The sequence below is a fragment of the Poecilia reticulata genome, linkage group LG7, assembly GCF_000633615.1.
Source record: "Poecilia reticulata strain Guanapo linkage group LG7, Guppy_female_1.0+MT, whole genome shotgun sequence".
Taxonomy (NCBI): domain Eukaryota; kingdom Metazoa; phylum Chordata; class Actinopteri; order Cyprinodontiformes; family Poeciliidae; genus Poecilia; species Poecilia reticulata.
Genome location: NC_024337.1, coordinates 19,238,975 through 19,256,246, shown reverse-complemented (window position 1 = coordinate 19,256,246; position 17,272 = coordinate 19,238,975). Strand labels below are relative to the sequence as shown.

Sequence of the window (17,272 nt, the reverse complement as noted above, 5' to 3'; positions counted from 1 at the left end):
TAAATTGTAAAACAACCAAAGCAAACATTGTGCATTACCAGAAATAAAGAAAGAAAGCTAGATTAACACTGATTCACACAAACAGTTAAACTCCAATTCGTTCTTCACCATAATGTTCTAGCGTAAATCTCAAGGCAGCCAATGAGTTCTAGACCTAAACCTGCCTTACAACGTAAAGACATCATGGGTCAGATGCATGTCCTGCATAGTGTCTTGACTACAGCTAGACATCTGGAAAAAGGGGGGGAAAATACACAGGCACTCTTATAATTTGTAACTGTATAAAGCTTTGCATATATATTTTGATTTGTTTAGATTTCAATTCTTCCTAAAATTGTTTGAACATCCAGGAATTGACTTTCTGTTTCACATGCCTGGCCTATATATTTCATTTTATTTGACTCCCACATAAAAAAACCTTTTCATACTTCAAATATATCAGGTAAAAACAACAACAAAACCCCCCACTTTTTTTTTATTTGGACACTCATCAGTGAAGTAGGAAGAAAAGAAACAGAAAGTCCAATGCAAAAAGGAGTAAAAGATACTACAAGATTATAAATGAGAATCGGGGCAATGGGATGACCTGCAATCATAGCTTTATTTGCAAGTAATGAATGCACAATCTGTGTAATGGTTCAGATTGTTCCAGGGCCATGATGAGGAAGGAGAAACAGATGGAAGCTTAAAGTGGTTGCTCAGGCAACTGCCATCCGATACAGGAAAACAAAATCCAATTCTTATTCTCTTCCAATGCCCAATTATTATGCACTACACCTATATATATTGTAGGGAATTTTAACCTGAATCGGTTACTAAATATGTTGACTTGGACCAAATGTTAATATAATGGAGAAGCTTTCTTAACCTGCAATTGAAAATGATTGCAAGAGATAAGAAAATAGGAAACAGTATTTTTCCCTTTGAAACATGTAGAGCTGCAATTAAAATTGTGCTACATGTAATTAATCTGCCACTTTGTGCACACATTCAGATTATAGCCAAAGCTGGGTTATTATGGACTTTATACGTAGTGTATAGTTCCCAATTGTCATGCAAAAAGCACTTACTCAAACTACCAAAATATAGTAACCCTGAAATACCTCTCCACAGAATTATAATGAAGGACTATTGTATAACATTGATGGTTAAATATGGTAGACTTTCAGCTAAAGAGGGGATGACAGTAAACACAGCTTAACTCTGATATACAAAACCCACTTTGCATGCAAAACAGCCACATTTTTCATAAGTGCTCAGGGTTACAATAGACTTTCACTGTGATCTGACACCAGGAGCATTGGCAAGCCTTTTTGTATTTTTTTTTGAAAAATACTCTCGATGCGTCTTTCATCCCTTACGGAACAATAAATGCATTTGTTGACAGAAAAGTTTGACACTGCCTGTCTGGGGCTTTTGCGTTCCCTGAATCTATAAAGACTCAAGCTGTAGTAAAAGCATAAACACCGAAGGATGAGCTCTGCTGATTTAAAGCTGCTGTGTAGCTGATGTGCTCTCTGCCTTAGTTTTCTTTCTGTTGATTGGAACTTGAATTTTATATTTTTAATGTCTGTCATGAATCCCCTGTGAATTAGGCAGAGAATAGAGAGGAAAGTCGCATTGATGAGTTATGAACAGTACAATAAACAGCATCATAAATGTTTAAGAAATAAATCCTGTCTATTTTTTTTTATTTTATATTTGGTTTGTTAATTTTCCGAAACTAACTGCATTCCAGTGATTAGCACAGTTAGGTTCTGCCAGGTTTAATCATTCTACTTTTATAACTCTATGCCCTTTTAAGTTGGACACTACATGACAAAAATATAAAAAAAAATCGGATTTGCTCAATAAATTAAAATCATACTTCATGTGATACATTGACCATCTATTCATATGTTAACTTACATTTGAAGCAAGCACATTAAAAACAAGAATGTTATGGCTCTGTGCTTGTGCAGTTTTATTGATCTGTTTTACTGTTAGCATTTTTACAAAGACACACAGCTGTTAAAGTGCAATACAAATTCATCTAATCGGCTGTTGAGGACAAACGGGAACACTCGCTTTGAACTGTAAACAGTGAGTCCTGAAAAATCATTAAATGAACACCTGTTGTATCCTATTGGACTTTGCTTCCTGGCAAAAGCATCTCTACGGAGATTGTGTTGTTCTCTTTATTCTCATTAGATTGATCTCAGGAACAATGGGTCTATAGATCTAAACAGCTTTGTGACTCAGCAGATTCACTCCGCTGTTACTATCCAGGTCAAAGCAAGCTGTAGAGTAAGCAGCGGTTTTTTTTTTTTTTTACATGGGGTCTGATGGCACTGGTATTGTTAAAACCGCTGCTGGAGAGAAAGCACATAAACCTCATGGTCTGTCTGTAAAACAGGATGATCAGAGTTTAACTTGATGTCTCACCTTGGATATTGCAGAGTGTAGTGAAGGTGTGTTGTGCCTGAGGAAAAAGACTTGCTGTGTACCACAGGTCTATCCTTTCTGTGTATTTGTAAATGGAATTAACTTAAATTGCAATTTTATAGTCAGATTGACTATCATACATGATGTGATAGGAGTGGAACATATTAACACCAGACAGAAGTTATCCTGTAATATCATAATGGCATTATTGTACTAACATGAAAAATATATTGTTAAAATGAAAAAGTTTTCACATTATATAGCTCTATTTGTCATTTGCTCAGGTGGCAGCTCTAGGCTCCTTAATGAAATTGCTGTACACTTACAGTGATATTAAAGCAATATTATTTACAACCCTCGGATCAGCCAGTTTCTGCAAGATTTGTCCTTCAAGCTGTAATAAAGAAGAAGGTTCCTGGCATAGAAGGGGGCCACGGTATTTACCAGCTTCCTCACCTCACCTAAACACAACTGAGAACTTATGGACCAATCTCAAATTTGACATTTAACGTGGAGGAAGACAGGACTCATCTCTAAACAGCATTTTGAAGCTGAGGTTTCTGCTTCAGAGAACAGTGACTGTGAGGAGACCAGGATGCGGACAGACTCTTTGGCTGGAAGGCCATTTTACTATAGAAAAAAGAGCAGTGATTATATTGGTCAATTATTCGACATAATTCTGAAATGACTAAAATATGATAATTCATGATAATTCAGAGATATGTGGCATCCATCCTGCCAGTGGCACAAGTTGCTAGGCTTTGCTTGGACAGTCACTGTTTGGAGATGACTGCCAAAGGATGAAATGAGCCTATCGGAAACCACCTTTTGAAATTAAACAGCTTTCACTCAGTGGCACTGAAAATAGATATTATTGCACCACATATTGTGAAAGTAGTTTTCTCTTTCTCTCTCTCTCTACTGTAGTTCATGTAGAACGTGTTTCATTTTCACATATTAACACCAAGCATTTTTTTTTTCCTGGAGACATTTACTGCAATATATCCAAAGGCTCATTGAAGCACTGATGTTTTTCTACAAATGGTGCAGATATACAATATTTTTTAAACTCCTAATCAGCACCATTACTACTGCACTGATCCAGTGCCAATAGGGCTCAGCAAATCTTTTAAACAGGCACAATTATTTAAAGGATACTGTAAGAATATTGTCATAAGTGGTGGATGAGAGGTGGTGAGATCAAACGCAGGAGACCCAGGTTGTGATGACGAGGATGAATATAATGATGAATGTTGCTCACATAGTCCAAGTCAGGCAGCACGACAGGAACAATTAGCACACAGCTAACAACCGGTAGCAACTGACAACGTGAAACAAGAGCTTAGCAAACCAGGACTATACAGTTCTACTGGAAAGCAAACTGACGCACGCTACTGTCAAACGACGACATACGACAAGGATCCGACGGAGAACACAGACAACATGTGGGACTAAATACGCTGGGAGAGTAATAACAGGGAATGAGACACACCTGGGAGACAATCAACGGGGAAGACGCAGAGACAGACTCACAGGGAACAGGACCACACAGGAACACGGATCATGTCAAATATTTAAACTCCATCAAATATCTACTTGAAAGCCACATCGCAGCAATTAAACTTATTTCCCAAACCCAGTTAAACTAAATAGACAGGGGTTTTGGAATGTGCATTAGAAAGAAATTCTGCACAGGCTTGTGTGAAGTGACTGTGGAGAAGGGTGTGTAATATTGTATATTATGGTAGATCTACAAAGACTTATCATTTGGAAGTCCCACTACTTCAGCTCCAATTTAAACAGACTGCAAGTCATTTTGAAGATGACCATATTATCACAGGTTTGCCTATAAACCAGTGAGCTGAGAATAAAGTAGTGCAATAAGTTTTCTTGGTTTTGTCAAGCAGTTGCCAAGATTCACATTTGACAGGACTGTGCTTTATCTTTGACAGCATTTCTTTTAAGTCTAAGAGAGAAATGATTGACAGAGATACTGTCAATCAGTGGAGCTGTGATGCCACTAGCCCAGTCAGTAAACATTTTGTCAATGCACCTTTATTTTGCCCCACATAAACTGCTGCAGGTAGTAAATTATACCAGAGGAAAGAGCAAAGTATATTTAGTCCAGCTCCCACATATGTTATCAAGAATAGTCAATAGTCATGAAATGCAATTTAAAATAATTAAACATTTTTATTCAAAATGTTAATCACAATCTTAATCACAATCAAGATCATTATAAAATAATAAAATATTATAGATTTTTTTGATTAAGAAAAAAAAACATGAAGACACTGAACAATTTAACAATAATTAGCTATTTTTTTATTTGTAGTATACTACTAAAGATTGTTCTTTACTATTAATGCTACTAAATGTTATCTAGGTTCCACCCTGGGCAGAATTTGTAGACAACCACTAAAGTTTGTCTAGCTAGCCAAAGTCGGGACAATGTCTTGTCTAGTTTGACACAGTCCACTTCCCAGCCATTCACTTCTAGGTTAAAACAGGTCAGTTTGAAGCAAACTGAGCCAACAGGGATGAAAAGTAGCAAATCCAATTCTGGAATTTGTTCCTGCCAAATTCTAGTAAGGAGATTAGTTACTGCCTGAAGCAAGGGTGGTAAAGTATTTTAGGGAATAGGGTTTAATATTAACAGACATATTATTGCTGGTGGAGGCAGGGCATGTCCAGTATATTCAGGGGGAGAGAAGAGTCAAAATGCAAAGGAGACATTATCCATTAATAACATAATTACTAGTCATAAGAAATGTGTAATAACTTGTAGGATCACAGACATGTCAAGTAGTCTATATGAACTTCTTCCAATTTCTGTCCTAACGCATATGGCAAAAAAAAAGAAGAAAAAATTATTTTTCTCTACTAAATAAAGTATATGGGACTCAGACATGTGTCTAAAGATACCTCTTGAATTCTTGTGTACTTAGATATTGCTAACATGTCCAATTTAGGAAAAGTCAAAACTGTAATGATGTGTGGATGAGGATCAAAAAGCAAGTGGAATCCAAAGGAGTATTATTAAATAAAGTCTTTATAAATTAAATCCAGGAAAACATTTTTCCAAACCTGGGATGAATGCACAGGAACCCAAGTGCCACAGAGAATGGGTGACATGAAGGACACGAAAGAGAAAGGGGGAGTAAACCCAAACAGAGGAAATGGGAAATCAAATCTAAGGACACAAAACTAAGCAGACAGAATAAATAATAGCCCCAACTAAAATAACTGTAAACAGGCTGACAGTAGAACAGAAACAAGACTAATCTAATAAAAAATAACAGAGAACATATAAGAAATCAACACTATGAACCCAAAACATCTCAAGATCCTGACAAAAACAAACCTGAAGCAGTGACGTACTGATAACAATGTTTTCTGTGTTGGGATGGTATCACCTTAGTACTCACCTGGAATGTCTGAGAAATAAATGTCAGCAATGTCTCTCCATGTTTTCTTTAAAAAAAAGTGTTGCAAAAGATACACGTAAAAAAATTACTTAATGCATGAAAAAAATATTTTATATTCTTTAAGGACATATTTTTACTTACGGAATTAACAAATATGACTATATCACTTTGAGAAAGAACTTGAAAAAGTGAAATATAGGTGCAAATGGCTAAAAGTCTCATTTTACTGTGTGATAGAGAACTGAAATAAAAGGAGACATCATTAACACCCTACAAACACCTTTCTGCAACACTTCACTTACATCCTGCTGGATTCAGCTTCATGACGTCAAGGCGCTGTTAGAAAAGTTAACACTTGCATTGCTTCCAGGAGTTAATGAAACACAATGTGAAGCGAGTGAAAGTTCTCCCAACTCTCAATCTAGATAACTTAGGGTCCAGATGCACCTACCCTAACCCCCTAACCCACCTCAGTATGAAGGTGCAATCAGCTTACCACTGGTGGTCAGCAGGATTTGGACCCTCAGCGCATAAGAGCAAATACAATTTCAAGAAGAAGAAAAAAAACATGGCTAAAATGTAACCCTTTCTTCATCCATTAAAACACAGTATGTTTTTTTTCCGGCCACTGTTTTTTCAAGTTGATTAGGTAAGAAAGTCTGCTTTTGATAGGCCAGCTTATGAAACCAGCAAGCATGCACACATATTTTAATATGTCGTTTAAGTCTTAGAATATTTTGAACAGTTGCTCCCAGAAGATCTTCTGTAAAGGGCTCCTGCAGTAAAATCAAAATGAGACTGGATTTACAGGAGCTGTACAGAGCAGAAGGTCACGGGCAAACATTGAACAGCTGTGCTCCCAACACAGGCTTTAGCGGTGCTTGCAGGATCAGTGCAGGGCAGCAGCTGATCACATCAAAGGACTCTGCTGTGTGAAGTGAGGGACAGTGGAAAGGATGTTATTATTCCCACAGCAGTCGGCCCACTGCTTGTGGAGAAAACTACTGGTGAAGCAAAAATCTTCGGTTGGTAAAGTTTTCTTAGATGGATTAACCAACAGGGGCTGAGCAGCTAAAGTAAACAAAAAAAAAAATTAACAATACATTAAAGCAAGCTACTCTTACTGTCAATCCATTCATCCATTTGTCTGTTGTCTTCTACTTATAGCCAAAACTTCCAGCGCATTCTGGGTCTGTACTAAGGTCTGTTCCAAGTGGGACGTAACTGGAAGGGAGGTGTTCAGAAGACGCCCAAACCACTTTGAATGAACATTTTCAATACTGAGAAACGGTGACATCACTAATATGCCATTCTTCCCTAATTCAACAATCAGTCAAAGCCTCCATTCCAACAACCTGAAGGCAGAAACATAACTGTTTTATGAATATCAGTTTGTGGAAAACTATCTATTTCTAAACTATCAAGAGATTGTAATAATATAGATCATAAATAGAGAAAGTAGCCACAAATAACGATCTAAAGCAATAAAAAGGGAAGAAATGAAGTATGTTTGTGTACAAAGATACACAAACACCTTAATGTAATTTGTGTATAAATATGAATCTAAAGAACTTGCTTATAGAAGGGAAAAAACATAAACTTTCCTCAAACCAAGCTGTATAATATACGTTTTTAATCTTCACAAAGCAAAATAAGATTTCAGTGTTTTTTTTTTTCTTGTAAAGATAGTGTCTTGTTTTTACCGAGTGTTTTGTTTTTTTTTCATCTCAGGCATGCAGCGTTAGCAGCATTAGTTATTCAACACCAAATGCATTTCACATCATATTACAGAAAACAGTGAATTTTGAGCAGATTAGTGTTGCTTGACTGGTGTGAAAAATACTCCTCAGGAAGAAGAACTGAACCTGTGATCATCAGGACTATTTAAAACGTGACAACTCCAGAGGGTGAACAACCACAGAGGAGTTTAGCCGAGAGATTTCAGCAGATGTTAGGTGTCATATTGTTAACATGTTTGTGTACGCAGAACCCTTTTGCCGCATATTTAATTAATTCACGGTAAGTTTGTTGTTTATATATCTCTCCATGTGTAACCGTCTCTGTCTCTTTGCTCCCGTCTTTTTGTTCTACAGATCCCTCAAGTGAGTTATGCTTCTACAGCCCCGGAACTGAGTGATAACACACGCTACGACTTCTTCTCCCGTGTGGTGCCCCCAGACACCTACCAGGCTCAGGCTATGGTTGACATCGTCAAAGCCATGCGCTGGAATTATGTCTCCACTGTAGCTTCAGAGGGAAACTATGGAGAAAGTGGTGTTGATGCATTTATTCAAAAATCCAGAGAGGATGGTAAGTATCCAGACTTATGAGAGCTACACTGATTATTTTATTGTTTGATATGTCATTTAAATCCCGTCTATATAGCTACTATGAAAGTTAACTTACCTAATATTTTGTGTATTTAATATGAGCTGAATATTTGGTATTATGATTAATGTAAATAAAGCTCAAAAGTCTACCTCAGCTTACTAAAACATAACAAATTGATATGTCAAGCAGCTTTATTGATCCAAAACTGCTTCACATAGTACTATTTTGATTGACTGCTGTTTGTTCCATATTGCTGTTTTAACTACTTCATTTATAGCATAACAAATAAGCAACAAAAAACAATATTTTTTTGATTATACCGTACAGGTCATTTCAATAGACTTTTAGCAGTTTGTCGGAGGTTACAGTGAATGAACATTTGTCAAGATAAGGGTGAAACGTCTCCATCGTGGGTTTAAACTGGGTCTTTCATTTAAAAAATTTTAAACTATCAAATTACCTTTCATAATTATCAAAACCTTTTCATAATTAAAAATATTTGCAATGAAACAATTGACGTAAAAAAAAAAAAAAACTATGAAATGTTTCCCCATTACCATTTTTTACACTTAACAGGATATTTAAAAAGCCAAGTGCTGGGCCAATGTTTTTATGCATCGCATATTTTTGACACATTTTTTACTTTTTCCCACATAACTGTCAGCAACTGTACACCTGCTGTAGACAGGTTTTAGGCACAACACTATAATTATAAAATCAAATTAAAATATTGCCTAAGAAGGTCTCCCTTGTTGATCGCAAAATATAAATTAAAAATGGTTTAAAACTTTTGCACACAGGTGAAGCTCCATGTCCTTCCCACACACTGTAGCTCTGCTCAGTTGAGAACTATGCATTGCACATTTGTAGAGTCTGCAGTGAACTGTATTTCCAAACCCAGGAAAAAAGCCACAGGCTGAAAGGGAAAAGTTTGCTTGTGGCGTCAAAACAATGGAGAATAGATGATCCAGCGTTGGGAATACATTCAGTTTGGCGCAGCAGACAGCTGACTTCTCACTTGCTCTGACCCCAGACCCTTGCTGTAGCTGAGAGTAATTACTAATGACACGTCCAGTACTCATTGTGCCACTGCAACTTCTCATGCCTGGCAGCCTGAAGCTGCTGCCCATCATCATTATCCTGGAGAGACACCAACATTACTCCTGGAGAGTCCTTTAATGCAATCAGCTCATTTACCTATTGGCCAACCCTCACAGACAAACATAACGCAGAACATCACAGGACAGCTTCAAGGACACTCTTTTCCTTTAAGAAAATGTTAATATAGCATCCCCATATTTACTGATTCTACTAATTAGCTTTTAGATCCAATATCTTTTTATCCTCAAATCTTATTAACTTATTACTGCTAGTGTAAGATTATTTTTCTAATGTATAGATGCTTCTAAACTGAAATGCCTATCAGACATTTCATGAAAGAATTCTAAACATGTCCATATAAGCTGCTTGTTGCTGATAAAAACAACAATAATAATGTACTTAAACTTAAGCATTTATTGCAGAGATTGTGAAAAAAAAAGTTTTCTCCCCCCCCAAAACACTCCTGAACTCTTGCTTAAGGCTAAACTCATGTTTTCTGCAGCTACTGTTTTCCCGTTGGTCAAATATCTGAAGGGCATTTGAATTAAACAACAGTGAACACAGATATGAATTTACTCTAAGCTTCCACTGTCTACCTGCTTTAGGACCTGACCTCAACATTTTTCTTGAAATCAAAAGTGTATATATTTTAGATTGTTTCAGAGTGTTTGTGTTACTCTGACAGGCCTTTTTGCCTTATTGGGAAAAAAATGCATAGTATATATTGCAAGTATATTCTATTAGAACATATAGTAATTGTTCTGAAAACTATTACCATAATTTGAACTTATTCCACATTTAGTCAAAATAGAGAAAATTTTCATTCTATTTCACAGAGATTTAATTTGATAGGCCACCACGAGGGAGAAACATGAAGAGCATTTTTCAACAAGTTGTTTGCCTAGACAGTCCTGCATTTTGCACTGCATTTGCATGTGAAATACATGATTTCCACAATATGATGCTAATACCACCAAGTTTCACTATGGGAAAGGTGCTATCGGGGTTGAGTGCAGTGTGAGCTTCCATCATTCATGTATGCTAAATTTCAGTTTCCAGAGCACCTTCAAATACATTTAAGAGATAGATTTTACTTGGGCTTTAATAGCATGACCTAAAAAACTTATTTTGTGCTAATGTAGGCAAAAGAAGTTATCAAGGGAACAGACACAGATCTGATATTGGCAATGTGGAAGTACAGTAGAAAGCCTCTGGGTCCTGTTTGACTAGTGCTTCATCTTTAACATGTAAATCAGACAAGCTTCTCCCCAGCCAAGTATGATGTACTAAATGTTAGGGAAATGAAGGAGGGAGTTGTCAAGAAAAATATGAACTGCAGACACAAAGTGTCTCTAGTTTATACTCTCTAAACATACAAGGTTAAATCTATCATTGCTGACATTTAATGTGGATTCTGATAGCCATTTTTGCTTCTGCATTTTGTCAAGAATCTGAGAAAGAGAGCTTAGTCAGCTGTCGTTTGATTAAACTACACAAACAACAGTTTTTAGAAAATAGAATAAAAGACAGCATGTCTTAGACTGACAACCACACATAGAAAATCATTGTTTTGGAGAAAACAATGAAGCTTTCACATCCTCTCAGTTTAAGGAAGAACGTGTACTTATGTGTCAAATCAGCCTGTCCGCAGCTCTTCTTAATTTGACAACTAGAGAAAAAAAAGTAAAAAAAAAAAAAAGCAAATTTTCTAAATTTTGCACTGGCTTTGATTGATAATGTGACAGGCACATGGGGGAAATATGCAGCTTTGTCATAATTAAAACCCCAGGTATTTGGCTGCTAAATGGGCTTTGCAGTTGTCTGCTCTCATAATGAAACAGCCAGTTCAGGAGTGGCCAAATGTTCCATCTCATTAGGCAGCCAAAGGCCATACTGAGCTGCAGTCTCGCCCACCGAATGTCAAAGCCGCTGCATGCATTGCTGCTTTATGTGGGGAAAAGAGCAGGTTTTGGTCAGGCTTAAACTGCCAACTTGGGATGTTGATTTGATTAACACTGCATCTGTGTGTGTAGCCACAAGATATCTGCAATGTCCTTTCAACCCCAGTGAACACAGAGATTTCTGACCAACTAGAGGATTGATGCCACGCTCTGGCCAATCCATAAAAAGCTGTGTCACTTTTGTTACAAATGAAAATATATTGATTTGCAAATCTACAATTACTGGATGAAGACTTGGAAAAAATAGTTGAAATAAAGCTGTCTTTCATTGGACAAGCATCCTTTAAAATATCTGGGAACATTCCATCCTTCAGTTTGAATACATTGGAGAAAATGGAGAAAATAACAAGAAAATAATAGATTTTTTTTGTGTGTTTTTTTTGTCACTGTCACCAACAGTTAGCCTTGTTTTAAAATATTTAATTAGGTTGAAGCAGACAGATAAAGGAGCCTGACAATTACCATTTATTTTGGTCACTACAGAAATGACAATCATTCAAAAAATTACCTGCTAAATAGGATGCAGAGGCAAACTCAAAAATGTTTTTTGAGTTTGGAAAAGCTGTGTATGTATTTCAAATAAAGAGCAGTGAACTGCCTGGAAGCATATTTTCTTAATGCCATCTTATTAAACCTTGCCATAAAGAAAGGTAAAATAACTTATTAGATAATGGCTTATTATATTAAAAATAAACACAAATGTAGTTCCCTACAACAATCTGTAAACAGAACTCTCAGCTAAAAGTAAATGAAAATCCATAAATTAGATTTTATGTAAATATATAAAGACAATGAATAATTGTCATAGCTAATGTTAAATGAGAAAAAAACCCAAATGTGTCAATTTTAGTTGAAGATACAAAAATATTCTAAACAAAACAACACAGTTGAGCCCAAAATTGAAAGAAATATTTTTATTTTACCAACATGTTTCTTCAGCTTGAAAGAACTGTTAACATTTTGTAGCGACTTAACCAGAGTTCTGACTACTTAAATTAATGGGTGGGGTTTTCAGATTTTTTTTCTTCTGTGTGAGACTCTCCGTAAAAATAAGGTTATTTCAATGGTTCCTACACATAATTACCAAGAATGCCAGTAAGTGTCAAAAATACTACAGAAGAACTTTTCTTATGAGTTTGTACTACCATGTAACAATTTACATGAAAGAGCAGAAACGGCTCCCGATTAGCGTCAAAAACTCTTAATTGGAACAAGCTACTTCACCAAATTCTGCACCTACTGCCAGCAGAGGCAATTTAGTAAAGCTGGTTTGATTTACAAACACAGGCACACTTTCAGGAATATTAGTAATCTCTTTGAAAGTAAGCTGAAAGCAGCAGACGCTGAGCTCAGGTTATCGTTTTCTTCATGATGGCATTTGAATCAGAGTGCTTGTACAGGGTACAGCACAAGATCTCACTGACAAGGTAATCTGGCATCTTACATTTATATTAGTAAACTATACATTTACTCAGACTGCCTGTTGGTGGAGTGACTGTGAAGTATTTCATGAGGTAGTCAATATCATTGAGGATGTTGCAACTAACCTCCTCTGGAGTCAAAGGGAAGGAAGAGCAATTAAGACAACTAAGGGGGCTGATGTAAAACGTTTCCTTAAATAGAACTGCTTTGACAGCTGTGACTGACAAGCTTGTAACCTCTAAAAGCTAAAAATAGAAAGACCACTCTGTCTTCTGATTATTAAAATGTTTTTGACGTAAGGTCAACTGCTGTATTTGGCTAGGCATTTTTTCTTGCACTACTTAAAATTAAGAATATTTACATAATGTTGACAATATACTTTGAAACACATACAATTGAAGCTAGATGTCTGTGCTGTATTAAAAGACATAACCTTTTTCTAATTGTATGGTATGAAATGAGACTAAACATTTAGAGTTTTAGATGATCTATGATTACCAAACGTTTTTATTAATACTAAGAGAGAAAATGAATTAATTCAGAAGTTAATATATAGTAAGATTACGATACCTTCAGATATTTATGGAAAGCAAAACCGTAGTGATGTTATGGCTTTGTAAGCTTCTGGTAGGTTCATTTACAACATTTGAGTTCAAAATGTAGGATTTTAATGGCATGCAAAATCCACTTTCTTACCCTCTTCCTCTTTGGAGTTTCTAGGAGTGCAGGAAAGTTTAATTCAGTCTGTCCTGGTGCCTGGTCTTTATATTATTCTGTTCGAGTCACATGGGACAATGGCGATGGTAAAGACTGGTGGTAGGAATTTGTACCGTAATCTGAGGATTGCTGGTTTTAGCCCCTGCTCTATGTCCATGCTTCTGTCTTTGCATGCTTGAGCAAGATACTTCAACTGCCTTGCCTGCTGCTGGTGGTCAAAGAGTCTGATGTGCTAATGCATGGCAGCTTTGCTTCTGTTAGATCCCCCCAGGTCACCACTATAATGCAATAATGCAGTAGCCTGCCATCATCAGTGTCTAAGTGCATGAATGGGTGAATGACCCATTGTAGTTTGAAGCACTTTGGGATCCTCTGGACTTGATAAAGTGTTATACAAGTACAGGCCATTTATCATTTTCCATACGTTTCAATCTACTCAATTTTCTATATTCCTCATTACTTTTTCTGAACAATAAAGTCTCAGCAATTGCTGAGTAAGGTTGTGGACTTCTGGCAAACCAATTTTGTGAATCCAGCAATTTTCTTTCTCACAATTTTATAAAAGCTAGTCAAAATGTTTGGTTAGAATTTCTGGACACAACTGGAAAAGTATATGTAAGCAAGGTGGCCGACAAACCTCAGTTACACCAGTTCTGTCAAGAGGAATGGATCAAAAGTCCCACAAACTATTGTGAGAAGATTGTGAAAAGATTCTGAAAAGATTGGGCCTAAGTGTTACAGTTAAAAGGTAATTCTCTCCCCCAAATAATAGGGAAAGCTGTGTAAACGTCTTTGGTGAAAGTGAAACCATTCTAAAAAAGGAAAAAAAAGTAATCTTCATTATTTCCATGTAGTGCATGCAATTTTGATAGACTTAAATGACTTAAAACATTAAAACAGAACAGAAAACAAGTCTATTTTTAATTTTTGATGATAATAATAATAATAATAATAATAATAATAATAATAATAATAATAATAATAATAATAATAATAATAATAATAATAATTAATAATAATAATAATAATAATAAACAGGAATATGTCTTTTTGTACCATATGTAAACATCTAATCTCAACAGTATACTATGCTGTGGAGACTAGAATTAGAGCAAGCAGCATCTGCCTTTTTAATAGCTTGTTTAAACTAAGAACAGATTTCTCAGCAGAGAGGATGAAAAAGAGGGAGAACAGGCTTAGATGATTATTGCTTGGCCATGTTCAAACACAAAACCTGTTTGCATGGGTATCTCAAGTATGTCAGTCCCTGAATTTGTTTGTGCTGAAAATGCATTAGCGTGTGGCCAATTTTTCAAAAAGCCATATATAATCTGCAACTGCTGGTATCACTGAAAGCCACAATCTTTGACACACCAAGCCGTTTCCAGAGACTTGTGTTTTCATTTAGGTCTTTTCACTCTCTCAAATAGCCCTTAGGGATTACATCTGAAGTGCCATTATGGAGAATGATTACAAGAGGGTTAGAGCAGTCCTCCAGCATGATGTCTGCCTTTTTGTCACCTTTGAAATTTTAGAGTGTCTTTGACATGAAAGTCTCTGGTCCGGCAGAAGATTTCATACTGTTTGTGTGTCTCTCTGAAATGCTGCTGAGCCCCTAGTGTCCTTATTAGAGCTTGAAGCCCTCTTCAATAATGGAGGCTGACACATTTATTTTAAAATTCTGAAAAGTACTGTGATGTTTTTTTTCCCAGTTTCATGTTGGAATTCTTAAACCATTGAAGTTCAGTGGGTAATACTGCAAAATATATGAATTTCACATGTATACTTGAAGAAGCAAATATGAAAAAAAAGTGTCTACAAATATAAATCTGTGCTATTTTCTGTCTTATCAAGTTTAGAACAAGAAGCCTCCAGCCTGCAAATCGTTTCTCTACAACATGTGTTCCTTTTTCTAAGTTTAGACACAGACAGTAACATTGCCATCTAAAATTAATTGGATGGACAATTTTGAATTGTAATTAATCAGGTTCATATTTAAATGACAGTTGAGGCAGAGAAAGAAGTGGAAAGGGCAGAGACAGCACACAACAGCACTGAGATGACAGGAAGATTATGCAAATTTTGGAAAAGAGGGTTGCTTACTGCACCCTTTGTCATGAGGGAAATGTCAAGAGGAAAAATTTGAATAATCACAAATCTGAAAAGGCTTAATAAACTGTAACTGAAGAGTTTCTAAGCAATATTTTGAACTTTTTTTCTTTAGATAATACAAGCAAGATTTGGAGATAAGTGCTTTTTTCTGGTTTCCTTCTATTAAAGCTTGCAATGCATTCCATGTAAATCAGGACGTTTAAAAATGCCTACTTTATTTTTACACATTTGTGTTACCTTATGCACTCTTTCCATAAAACTGAGCACCAGTGAATAGAAGCAGCTAAAAGTCTTGCTTTTTTCACATGATCAGTCAGTGTTTTATTTGTGTGGGATTAACTGACCTACAGTAATGTAGCAGTGAAAGTATCAAAAGTAAGAAACCATGAATGCCTCTTGAATTATATGTCTATCCAGGATTAATTTATTGCAATCTTTGACAGCAGAAAACAGCAGAAAAAGAGTTAAAGAGTTATAGAGGAAGTGTGTGTTTACATGCATATTTAACACTTTCAACTTATTTGTGCATAGTTGCCATAAATTCAGAACAAATCTTAATATGTGCAAAGAAATACTGTTATTTATTTTTATGGGGTTACAATTCTACAGACTAACCCAAGTAAAACCTGAATAATACTTTTATAAATATTTTAATCTTATACTGTAGGTTTTAATAAAATACTATAATGAAAAGCAAAAAGCTATATACTTATTTTACGTTTAATATCTTAATGCTTTATATCAAAGCTAAATGGTTTGAAAACAGTCATTTTTTGCTGAATAACATTGGCTTATTATTTGTTAGGTTCTATTCTAAAATATCTACAGTATCACAGGTTCTGAAGACAATAGGAGAAATAGGGATGCTTGGAAAAAATCTCTCAGGAGATAAAGAAGTTTATTGATTTCAATGATAATGAATAAAGTGATTGCCTTGGGCTGGGTGGTGCTGGGAACATGGGGAAGTGGGAGCACTGTGAGGAAAAGAGCAAAAGAGGAAGAATATAGCAGTTGTAATGATAGGAGAATCTTACTGGTTGATTTAAATGGATGAATGCCAAGGAGGAACGAGTGGAATCCAGAGTGTAGGTCTGCTTTGCAGGTTTGGAGCCGGTGGAGTCATTTGGCATGCTTGGAGCTGGTCGAGAGAGTGAGGCTTGGGACTGGTCGAATGGTGAGAGCATTGGAGGGTGGACAGGTCAGTTTGAAGGATGAAGGTGATAACGAAGAGGCGCCTTTAGGTTGTCAGTTATGAAGATGAAGATCCAGAGATTTATTGTAGGTTTCTTCTTGAAGTGAAGGATCCAGAAATCAGCATGGAGGAATGACTGCAGGAAGCAGCACAGCGTTTACCTTGGGAGTAGCCTGGTAAAAACCAAACTCCTTTCCTATGATGTTTGGTTCACACAGAGTTTCTGGGCTCTTGGTTATAGAAAAATGATTGCTTCCTGGAGCCGTGAGTGCTGTTGATGTTTTAACCTTTACCCAATCGCTAACGCTTTGATGTATGTAATGCGCCAGTTCAACTCTAAGAAGCTTACCAAAAATTGCCTGTGCTGTAAACAACCGTCCTCCACTGCGAAGAGAGCAGTGGCAATCCGAACGAGGCGGCTGTTAATGTTAATTCGATATTTGAAAGCGTGGCTAATATGGATTGAATGGCTTCCTTCACTTCTTCGACATCATCGCTCACAGCTTCTCTTTCTGTTAACTGATTAGCCCAATCAGAAAATCTACTGGATGAAGACTTGCTCACCTCAGCATGGTGAATGCTTG

The 17,272-nt window shown here is 36.3% G+C and overlaps 1 protein-coding gene across 3 annotated transcripts in view; it reads left to right on the top strand.

The window, feature by feature from the left end:
* The window catches only part of LOC103467650 (metabotropic glutamate receptor 4-like), a 173,726-nt gene that overhangs the window by 109,086 nt on the left and 47,368 nt on the right, over positions 1-17,272 (top strand). For all 3 annotated transcript variants that reach the window (XM_008414225.2, XM_008414224.2, XM_008414226.2), the window contains one exon: positions 7,946-8,162. In XM_008414225.2, the coding sequence (XP_008412447.1) occupies positions 7,946-8,162 (217 nt within the window). The remainder of the gene's footprint in view (positions 1-7,945; positions 8,163-17,272) is intronic.